This window comes from Melanotaenia boesemani, chromosome 17 (genome assembly GCF_017639745.1).
Source record: "Melanotaenia boesemani isolate fMelBoe1 chromosome 17, fMelBoe1.pri, whole genome shotgun sequence".
In the NCBI taxonomy this organism is placed as follows: domain Eukaryota; kingdom Metazoa; phylum Chordata; class Actinopteri; order Atheriniformes; family Melanotaeniidae; genus Melanotaenia; species Melanotaenia boesemani.
The window spans coordinates 14,992,363-15,004,495 of record NC_055698.1 but is presented as its reverse complement, the minus strand read 5'-3'; the positions used below and the strand labels follow the sequence as shown (position 1 = coordinate 15,004,495).

The window sequence follows — 12,133 nt, the reverse complement described above, 5'->3', positions numbered from 1 at the left end:
AAAATTAGTATGTAGTATGTAGACACATTCTCTGATGTTGAAAATGAGCTGACATGTGTAAGTTTGACTAATTGTAATATTTAAACTTCTCGCCAAAATCTAAACAGTTTCCGGAGCTTTTGATTTGACCTAGATTTGTTTCCGTCTTCATTAGGTTAAGTAGCTAACAAGTCTGAAGAGATAGCTGTTAGCTAGTCTAATCCAAGCGGGTTAATCCATTCACACTTGTCTAGCTCACAGTTGGAGAGACTCCAGGAGGAGGAGGGTCCAGCCCCATCCAAGATAAAAACACTTAGAAGTTCCGGTCCAGGGGTAACAAGACAGTTACTACACTCACAGTTGGAAGTTGGAAATTCATATTGAACGCACATTTTGTAGGTTAAATAATTAAACTTTGTTAGAAAACATGCGGGTTAAACATGAAGTAGTCAAGCGGAAACGTGACGAGGCTGGTAAAACCCAAACAGTGACTTGGCCAGCATAATTCCTACAGAGTTCAGCCGCTTAGGGCATGAGACCGAGTCCAAACTTTGAGGATCGTTGGAAGGAAGATACACGATGGCAGCATGCGGAAGAAGGACTCGACCAAAGTTACTTTTTTTCTTCTTTGGGGTCACTTTGGTGGGATATGTTATATTTTTCAGGCACAATTCCGGTCAAGTTAACGCTGCAAATCGACGAGAAGTGCCAGGGGAGCTAGACTCGGATATTGAACGGCTCAAGAAGCCCGTGTATGAGAAGCCTCCCCTGGATTTAAATGCCCTGGGGGAAATGGGGAGAGCTGTGAAACTCAATTTGAACGAAGAGGAGAAGAGGAAAGAGGAGGAAAGTCTCAAGCAGCACCAGATTAACACATATGTCAGTGACAGAGTGTCATTGCACCGCAGACTGCCAGAGAGGTGGAATCCACTGTAAGTAACTTGTTTGGTAATGTCATCCACTTTACTCAAACAGCACTTTTATTATCCAACAAGAAAGTTTGGAGTGAATAATTAAAGTTAGAGAAAAGTTGTAACTCCGTTAGTAAATGCCACAGGGTTGGTGTAGCTTTTTAAGCAGTACTAGTGAGTTATTTGCTGTTGGGGTGGAGCAATAACTACCACTTTCTATATTTAGACATGGCCAATTGTGTTTACGTACATTTGTTATCTAATGCCCAGACATCCAGGCTTGAACATCACAGCTGGCTTTTGCCAGGTTGTTACCAGCTTAACCTCCACTATGTTCTGTTAAAACTCCTTTTATGCATCTCAGTTGCAGAGAGCTGAAGTATGACTACAGGTCCTTGCCGACAACCTCTGTGGTCATTGCCTTCTACAACGAGGCCTGGTCCACCCTGTTGAGGACGGTCCACAGTGTGCTGGAGACATCCCCTGACATCCTGCTCAAAGAGGTGGTGCTGGTGGATGACTACAGTGACAGAGGTAGAGGCAAAGTCAACAGAAGAGACTCCACATCTTTGAGAAGAGAGTCTGATGGACAGACAGAAGGCCTGTGGGAAGGAAAGCATGTTGATTGACAGTTGTAAAAGACAGGTTGTTAAAGGTGCTCACAGCTCACAGACTGGTTGCAGTCTATGGTTTGTCAGCTGAGCAGCGTGGAGGTGGATAGACTGCAGTGTTGGCAGATACAGAAGTTAAACAGAGACACAGGAGGGCAGTGTCAGAGTACATACTAATATGAAGAAAAGGTAAAGCTTGCACTGTAGATTTCAAGATATGTCTACAGTGTCAGTGGTTTTCTAGATAATCTTAAATATCTGCATAGCTGGCATATTTGCAAGGGATGCATTTGCTTGAATTGTTAACTTACTGTATTTCTAACAGGAAAAAAATAAGCAGCAGCATTCTGTACCCTTTTTATATATTAACTAAAGCAGGATCTCATTATGAGGACATCCGTTTGTTTTATTGACATCATTCCGAGAGCTCACACTACAGGAGTTTAGACATTTTGAGGGAGTGGTTCTTAAACTATTTGGATCATAAACCTAATGCTGAAGCAATGCCTGCCTCTCCCTCTGTCCTAAAACATACTCAAAGTAGAACATGGCCACCAAAGACCGAGTTTACTGGCTCAGACTGTTTTTCATTCATGCAACAAAAAGGGTGAAGGACTCAGTATATGTATATACATTTTAAACAAAATAATAAAAATGAACATTATAAACACTTTTCTGTCTTAGCCGTTACCTTATAAATTCTTCTGTGCTTGCTTTTTGTTTATTTGCTCATATGTTGAATTCCTTGAAGCTCATCTAAAGGAGCCATTGGAGAAGTACCTCTCAGGTTTGAGGAAGGTACGTCTGATCAGGGCTACGAAGAGAGAGGGGCTGGTACGGGCCCGGCTGCTTGGGGCCTCCACTACCACAGGCGATGTGCTGACCTTCTTGGATTGTCATTGCGAGTGCCACGACGGCTGGTTAGAGCCCCTGCTCCAGAGGTGAGTAGATACTTTTTAGGATACAAAGACTCTTCTTCTTTAGCATTTTTTTTTTCTCAAGAGTACCCTTTAAGAAAGACCAGATCTTTTTTTTTTAAGTTTAAGTGTGACTCTGAATCTCTCACCTGGCTCTAACCATCTGCAGGAGCAATGTTATGTTGATGACTTTTGTTCCGTAGCTTAATGCTAGCAACTTTTGGTCCAAGGGCAACACAAAAAATTTACACAGACATTTGAGATGGACAAATTGCTTGCTTTGCAACACCGCTTACCCTTGTCAACAGTTTTTTTCTGCTTTCTCCACAAGGATCAAAGAGGAGCCGACAGCTGTGGTGTGTCCTGTCATTGATGTGATTGACTGGAACACTTTCCAGTATTTAGGCAATTCTGGTGAACCTCAAATTGGAGGCTTTGACTGGCGGCTAGTGTTTACCTGGCACACTGTCCCAGACCATGAGCAGAAACGCAGAAACTCTCCCACTGATGTCATCAGGTGTGTTTGCAGGACTCTTTAGAACAGAAAACAGAACCAGATACTACATGAGTTCTTGGTGGCTGTTACATCTCACTGCACTTAGTACATAATATTAATACTCTTACTCTTTTTTTAAAAATTTGTACCAAGCTGTGAACTGACATACTGTTTTCCCCTTGTCCTCTGATTATTGCATATGTTTCATCAGGTTAGTTACAATTAATGAGATGCAAATTATTTTTTTTCTCTTCAGGTCTCCTACTATGGCAGGTGGTTTGTTTTCTGTGAGCAAGGACTACTTCCATTACCTGGGGACATATGACACGGGGATGGAGGTGTGGGGAGGAGAGAACCTGGAATTCTCTTTCAGGGTGAGAAATGAGCCTTTATTCTTTTTTTGTGCACATTTTTTATGTAAATATACAATATATGTATTCTGAAAAGCCATAGTTTCATGTTAATAGGCTTAATTAAAACGCTACATTCAGCCTTAAGCCACAGTTCGTGACATACAGCACTAAAAACACATTCATGGCTGGTTTGAATTTACCAAAAGCCATGTGACAATTTTCTTCCACACACAACCACAAATAAAGAATTCTAACTATGAAACTAGAGAAAATATGCGGAAGAGCTTAATACTTTAATTGCTGCAAAGAATTTAAGCATTGCCTTTTCTACATAACTGCAATTTCCCCAAAGGGGAGGAACCAGAAACATGTGTCTGAAAACAAAACAACTTTTCTGTGTCCAAGCTCCTTCACAAGGCTGTGCTTTGAGCTTCTGATTGAATCATGGCTGAGAGGCTAACCATAGTCTCATGGTGGTTTGGCTGATATCTTTTAGATTTGGCAGTGTGGGGGCAGCCTGGAGATCCATCCATGCTCCCATGTGGGTCACGTGTTTCCTAAAAAGGCCCCTTACTCCCGTAGCAAAGCGTTGGCAAACAGCGTGAGAGCAGCTGAGGTCTGGATGGATGAATACAAGGAGATCTACTACCACCGCAACCCCCACGCACGGTTGGTGAGTCTACACAGATGGTGTGAGTGTGCAACCGAACGCGATTGTTTGACATGGTGCTGCAGCACATTTGATGACTGAAGGTTTTGTTTGTGATGTGTTTTGTAGGCAGTTTTGTTTTCCAGACGCATTTGTTATAAAACTCTTTTGATTAAAGTCTCGATTTCACCAACGAAAACACTCTTAGTCCCACACATGTAAAGAGAATTACACGTGCTCTTTCCTCTCACAAAATACACACACACAAATACACACAAAACCACCCACATACACGATGCTCTCCCTCTGTGGTGTAAAAGCTGCCCTGATTAAGTGACTCTTGGGATACATGAGCGGCAAACACTCAAGGTGACAGGGGTGTCAGGGCTTTCCGGTGTGTGATTACCACCTTTCCGTGTCACTCGGTGCCAGCGGGTGTCACCCACCTGTCCTTGACAGGGTGAGATCAGTGCTAACCCATGGGGTGCCCTGGCTTTTTGTGCATGCATTCATGGGCCAGTGTGTGACAGTGTAGTTAAGAGGAGAAGCTCTCTAAGCACAGATCAGGTGGCGCTCATCTCCCTGAGAGGAGGAAGCTTTGCCAAAAGGTAATGCACTACAGCCTCCTAACAAGCACTGCGGCTTCTCTTTTTACTCTTATATGTAGGCACAGAGTAATTATTTCTCAGATTATTTATTAAAAATAGTTCAGTTAATATTGTGTAATATATTTTTTTTTTAGCCTCTTAAAGCCTCACATGATCTCTAATTCTTATTTTCTTTATTTCTTTCCTGTATTTTTGTCAGTTTGATGAGTTCCAGACACTTTAGTACAGATTTTAGAGAATTCTTTGTATTGTGAACTTTGTACAATTGTCACCTCTAACACTTTGAGACATTTTCAATAAATAAATTTAGCAAGGCATTTTGGGTTCGGCATGACTTGGTTTGATTATAACCTTTTCTTTGATGTGGGTCTTTTTTTAAATAGGCAGGTTGAGCTGATCCAGTACATTTGTTATATTGGTTCATTTTCAACATGTTCATTACCCGTCATCTTGGCAGCATACAACATTGTTACCTTTACCCCAGATCAAAACACAGCATGACGAGGTTTGCAAGTCGTTTTTAGCTAGTTACTATTTGACTTCTTCCAGCTGACCTTTTACATAACGTACAAAAGCAAATGACAAACAATTTAGCTGGTGTAATCACTACTGTGTCTGTGTCGCAATGTGATGAACTGGACAGCTTATTGTACAGCTAAGTGCTGTATTCTTTACTGTTTTAGCAAAATTATGCACTTTATTCCTTGTTATTACTCTCTGTTGTTACCAACGTCATTTCTGGGTCAAGGACCTGAGCACCTGAGCCAGATGAATTCTTCTTAAATACATATGGAGGATGAAATTTAACCCAGAACTGCGTTATCTGGGTTTATTTACTTGGCTCTACATTTTCTACAAACTGAGTTTGACTGACATGTATGTTAAAAATCTGTAATAATAATAATAAAATATTCTCAAGTGTCATGAAAACATGCTAAATGTCCTGCATACATGCTGTGTTCTTCCACATACTGTAATAAGCTAATCTTGATAAATGTGCTGCTGTTTGTGGAACTCAGAGAAACGTATTGACACAAGCAGGCACAGTACACACACTTTGGTAAAATTCACAGGTATATCATTGTGCTCTTGTTTAACAAGGATCTGGAGTGGTTTCACTTCAAAGGTGTAGTTTTTTTAGGGTGTTTTATCATTTAAAATGTGATTATATAGAGATAGGGAGGAACTATAACTAACAGGGTTATACTCTCTGCCACAGCAGTTGTCCTTATTCTTATAATGACACTTGTGGTCTTGTTTCCAGGAGGCCTTTGGAGATGTAACAGAGCGGAAGAATCTTAGAATGAAGTTGGGTTGTAAGAATTTCAAGTGGTATCTGGACAATATTTACCCTGATATTTACGTGCCACATGATCAGCCAGGCATGTTTGGAATGGTGAGAACCCGTCAAACTAGTCTTTAATCAACGTATAAGCACCAAATACTTTTCATTACATTTAATCTGATCAGTGCAGACATGATATTTCTTTGTAAACTATGAAAGCAATAATATAATATTAATTTATTCATAAGATAAACTTGTCATTATTTATTAACTCAATGTATAAGCTTCTTTTAAAGTACGTTTTATCAATACCTTAACTAATTTCTTAATGTGGCTGATTTTTGCTAGCTGAAGAATCGGGGCAAGACCAACTACTGTTTTGACTACAACCCTGTAGATGATCACATCCTGGTGGGTCAAAGGGTCATCCTCTACATGTGTCATGGTATGGGCCAGAACCAGGTAAGGCATGTCAGTTTTTCAGGCCATAAAGTATAAAATGTGTCAAGATATCAGGTGAAAAACCATCTCTATTAACATAAGTTTATATTGCAAATGTCAGTTGGGTTTGTTTGGGTGTTGGTTTGATCTTTTCTACGGATGTAAGTGACAAATTCGATCCCAATATGAAATTAATTCAGGAAAATGATTCAGTTTGCAGGAGTAGTGATTGATTTGAAAATGATCTCACATACTTGCACAAAGTTCTGAGCATTTCTCTACTTTTACAAGCCGTATTTTTTATTTTTTTTTAAACTTTTTTTAGTCACTTGAACCCTTATGTTTGGTATCAATAACAGGAAACGGTTTCTTTTAACACACTTACTTGATTTGCTTTTTATAGCCAGTTCATGTCACGTTATCTTTAAAACAGACCCTCCCTCCTCCTCTTCATAAATAGCTGCCACAATCCCACTGCTGAATTATAGACTGTGAGGATTTATGGACATGCCTTTACAAACCTGGGAACAATAGATTTGTTTGCCTATCCCAAGAATCAAAATATGCTGGGCCTGTTGAACCAGACGGAGAGGTATTTCCCATTTCTGTTTCTTCTGTGACTGTCAGCTCTGTGAAATTTAGCATTGTTACTCCAGAGCGCCTCTGTGGACACGCATTGATGCCATCTTTGTAGAAAATGGGCTTGGCAGTGGTTACGCCGCCTGCCTTTTGGGAGTGCTTTTCATACTGTAGAACCAACAGGCGGTATTTGTTCTGTGTACACACACTGTTTATTTCTTGCTGCCACTTTTCTGAGTCATACACATACATTCTCTGTAACTAAGAAGATTCTTGTGTAAATGTAATATTAGGAAAATAAAATGAAACATATCTTTGCATCAGCAAAGTGGGAGTGAAAAATTATGAAAATTAAGAAATTTAAATTTTTTTGTTTTTAAATTTTCATTAACCTTATTTATGTTTAAAACTGCCCGTGTTGGATGATAGATTTAGATAGAAACCTGACCATTTTATTTTGTCTCAGTTTTTTGAATACTCAGTGGATGGTGAGATCTGTTACAACACACGGGAACCTGCTGGATGTGTCGTCGGTGACACCATCAGTACCTACCTGACAGTCCAACTCTGCAAAAAGCGAGGACAGTCTGTACCCATAGACCAGAAATTTGTCTTCCAAAAGGTAAGATGTAAAATATAGCATGTTTTAGCCAACTTAATTAGATCTAATTAATAATTAAATTAATTAAATCTTGCTTTTGGTTTCTGTATCTTTTAAAAACAAATTCAGTCTATGACTAGAAAATGCTGTCAGTGAAAGTATGGGGTGGATGCAAGTCACTGAACATTTAGCACTTGATGCTTTCAGATGTAAATATATTGAAATGGTTTGATGCTGAAAAAAATTGCAGGACTAAAATCTAATCCAGCTCAGCACATTTCTGAGAGCTTTAGAGAGCTGGGCATTCACCACACAGCACTGGGAGCTGTAGCTGCATTGCAACGTCAGTAGCATAACCACGTCATCTAAATGTAAATGACCCAAAAAGATTCACTAGATGTAACAAGCGTGGAAGAGGCAGAAAAGTAGGGAAGTGGGCAACTGAAGGAAAAACAGGAAGAGGAATCAAGAGAATATGCAAAAAAAAAAAAAAAGATCAGAGAAAAACACCACATGTGCTCTTCAGTTTAGTAACTTTCATTTTTGTACTTTCATGTTTTAGTTCTTAAATATGCTTATTGTATAATGAATGTTTTCCTGAATGGTTGTTTAAAGGATGGGAGACTGTACCATGTCCAGAGCCAGAAGTGTGTTCAAGCGATGGACAAGACAGACAACGGGACACCAGCCCCCTCCCTCCAGCCCTGCTCTGACAGCCCCCACCAAAAGTGGTTCTTTGAGGAGAGATTGTAACAGGATGTACTTGAGATTTATGTGAAATACATTTTATTTTATTTTCCATGTCCCCAACAGGAACGGATGACTTGTAAAATAGCTTTGAATATGTTTGCCTTGCCCCAAAAGAAGCCCATATGAAGACGCCTCTACGTTTCCTTTCCAAACTTCAACCTCTGCACATGTTTGTGCAGCAGCTGGACCAACAGGAAATGATCCTGACAAGTTTTTGTTCTTTGATGCGCTTTGTGCACAGGAATACAGGGCATAGGAATTTGTACTGTCCACATAGGAATTATTTTTCTAGTTGAAGAGATGCTGGAGAATTGGTGATCACCTGTGCATCTACACAAGCTGGCACTTGTTTTCCATTTATTAATGCAGTATCTTTTAGAGAGACATCAGTTGAGCTGCCTTGCGTTCTGCAAACAGTGGAAGGGATACATGAACATGCGCATCCATCTGAGAGAAAACAAGTGCTTCATAAATCTGTCAGCTATCTCAAAGCCTCTTATGAGCCAGTGGCTGGCATGACAGTGAATGTTTAGAGCCACGTCATCAGACGTTATTTCATATTTTCATCTTCTCCTGTAGAGGGGGCCAACGCTCCTCTCTGTGCAACTCTGTGTCGTCTACTCTATTTGTCATGAGAAAGTGTGACAAATCTTCAGGAATTTATTAGGTATTTTTTCAGTAAATGGTGAGTGATTAATAGGCTGATATACCAGTGGCTTATCAAAAAGCCATAAATTAACAGCATGATGCCAGTGTGTAAAACATTGACTAACTACTGATTACTGCTCTACTCTGTTCTGTTTTAAATGAAGTAATTCACTCATCTAGTTAATAGCATGGGTCATTTTGCAAGCTTTAAATGGCATGCAAAAAAAAAAAAAAAGTCTAGATCATAGCCATTTTTCATTGATTTGCTTTATATTATGTCCATTAGGTTTTGTTTAATATGATGTAATACTGTGTTATTTTCATGCTTCATACCAGACTTATCTACATTTTTGTCACAGATAACTGGGAGCTGATTTTATAGTGGTTCATGCAAAAACATTCACTGAAATCTCAAGAATAAGGACTTCAACATTTTAATTGCTTACTTGAAGCAAAGAAAGTGCCTTGTGTGCATGTGTGTGTGTGTTAGCACTGCAGCTAATATATATATATATATATATATATAGAGAGAGAGAGAGAGAGAGAGTCAAAGTATCTACCCTCAATATGGGGCTTTTACCTGGAGAGTATGTATGTTGGGTTATACTGATTTACACGCTGCATTAGCATTCAGCCTTCACAGTTAGGCAGCTATATGTCCCTCTGAACTAGAGTCTTGGTTACTTGTGTGGCTCTCCCTCAGGCTGTGCAGAGGAGTAGACAGTTGTTGGGTGTCTCCAGAGTGCTAGGATGTGCTGGGATGCCAGATGGCTTGCTGATTGGTTTTCTAGTCCTCTTCCAATTCTTCATCACCTCTTTTTTTCCTCTCTCTGTCAGAGGTGTATGTTGGAGGACTTTTATCTTTTGGACACTAGTCAAATTTTTTTCAGATGAGCAATCAGTTGTATATACTCCTGCGTTTGAGGTTGACAGAAGTCATCAAGCGCATGTTTTTGACAAAAGAAGCTGATAATGTAGGTGAATGAATGAAGCAATTTATGACCTTTTCCTTTCTATTAACCTTCACAGGTTGTGGGCTCATCAGTCTTGAAAGACTTAGGAATTGATGTTAGGGGACCATTGTGCTGAAATAGACTTTTGCCATTGACTCATAGTGCATACTCACAATACAATATATGAGCAATTTTAATAGTACCATAACTGGGACTTGAATAGAGTGAGAATTCATTTGCCAAATATAAGGAATTTACAGTAATGCATGATGTTTATACAGGGACACGGTAACAACTGAATGTATAAGCTCACATTCAAAATGCCTAAAGAGACTGCACTGTGTACTTTATTTGCCATAATAAGGTTAGAGATTTATTGCACTGTGCAAAGCTTTGGAAGACGGTACAGTGAGATAGCTATATTGCATTGGATGGAAGTGCAAAATAAGTTTTGAGCTTATTGAAATATGGACATAATTACGGGGCTTCAGTTCCCAGTAGTCCATAAGTAGGCTTTTTGTTAGGATTATGAGTAGTACATTGCTAAGTGCTAAGTGAAGTGGACCAAATGACCTGTGGGGACAATTTGGTTCATAATAGAAGAGGAAAAGGCATCTGTCTCATGACTGTACAGTGTGTGCAAAGGTTAAAATGAGCTATATAAAATGTGATTGATCACAGCCTTAATTGTAAAACGCTACATGCTTGGCTTGCAACGCTTTGCAGAGTTCATGGTACCCAGCGATCATACGGCTTTTTGTTCTATTAGCTTCACTAGACTTCAGCAAGACTTCACTATTATCCACTAATTAATGCAGTTCTTTGGTTTTACGTCTTGAACTCTTTTGGAAAAGGAAATGTGTCATTTTGTGTTTATCTTTTTAGTCTGAGCACTGTGTAAATATTCTGTCCTGTTATATAACAAAAGGGTTATTTATTGTCATTGTTGCCATGTCTTCCTTTGTTCTAGACTATAAAATGCTGCTGCATTGTTTTGTATTCTAAAATTGATATAGTATACATTTCAGCAGTAAATGTGATATTTGCCAGTTTAGGATCATACTTCTGTGTCAGGGCATACAGATTTTCCAGGATCTGTGTGAGCCAGATTGTATTTGACCGTGTGATGTTGTTTTACAACAGCATGCACATTTTTGCTTATTGTGTTGGCAGAAACATTTTTATTACACTTTAAGCTGTTAACATGTACAAATGATTATTCTGTCTGGTGTTTGAATGCTGTCAATTTCTGCAGTGGCCTTACATTGTAATTGGGATGTCATTAATATTATATTTTCTATATTTGTTAGAGCAAATAAATTAACTACATTAGATGAAAGTAAACCATCTTTTATAGTTGTGCATTTGAATTCAAATAAGGTAAAAATATGAGATGTTTGGGTTTCATAATGTCTTGTTATTTGTAATGTTTGCTTGTCTTTTAAAAAAAAAAAACAAACTAAAAAATATTTTTTATCTCACTGTCTGCCGTTGCTGTCAATTAAACTGTGACTCATCAGAATCTACGATGATTAAATCAGGCTATCACCCACGTTTGACTGCTGGAGACGTGAATCAAGATGCTCAGAGGATAATGAGAGAAGAAAAGGAGGGACGTGCGTGTCGGGGGTAGGGGGGGAGCAAGTTTTTCAGCCATATCTGATTGGATTGGTCACCAGCTGTTGAATGAGAAGGTAAAATGTACCAGAGCCAAGGATCTCTGTTAACTCTGGTGCTGACACTCAGACCTGTGGTCTTTACACACCAGTGATGTTCTGCTGCTTCATGTGGGGTTACCTTTGTTTTAGAAACATGAGAAAGAAGTCAGCTGTAGTTCTAATTAAAACATAAGCACTACTGAACATCTTCGATTCTGTTAAAAATAACAGCAAAAAGCATCTGTGGCCTACTGAAGTCATTGCAGATGATATGCTCTGATGGAAAACAAGTCAAAATACTGCACATTGTGTCAAATGCTTCACAGACACCACTGTACTTAGACAAATGAGAAGCGGTGAAGAAATCTGTGATGCTACTGTCTTGCACTGCCTAATCATTATCTTTTTTCTGCATATTTGCAAAATATGCAGAAAAAAAGATGCATGAAATATTCTGAAATTCAGTCAATGCATCCACAGAAACCTTCCACCTTGTCGCGGTCTGTTCACATAATGTAGGTGTAGGTTTTGATCCGATGTAGATGCTGCTCTACAGTCTATCGCAACCCATATGTGTCTTTAATGGTAATGCAAAACAAGGCTCCCCATGGTGCAAGTCTTTGGAGATACTTAGGCTTCAGTTGTCAGGGAGTGCGACAAACCGTAGGAGGAGCTACACACGCACACACACACA

At 39.3% G+C, this 12,133-nt stretch overlaps 1 protein-coding gene across 1 annotated transcript; it reads left to right on the top strand.

The window, feature by feature from the left end:
- galnt12 (UDP-N-acetyl-alpha-D-galactosamine:polypeptide N-acetylgalactosaminyltransferase 12) lies at positions 1-11,262 on the top strand. Its single transcript, XM_042011764.1, has 10 exons — positions 1-911; positions 1,255-1,424; positions 2,253-2,442; positions 2,750-2,935; positions 3,171-3,288; positions 3,764-3,940; positions 5,789-5,920; positions 6,158-6,271; positions 7,296-7,451; positions 8,046-11,262. Exons 1-10 carry the CDS (start codon positions 559-561, stop codon positions 8,181-8,183), a joined length of 1,734 nt encoding a protein of 577 aa, XP_041867698.1. The 5' UTR covers positions 1-558; the 3' UTR covers positions 8,184-11,262.
- The last annotated feature ends 871 nt before the right edge of the window (positions 11,263-12,133 follow it).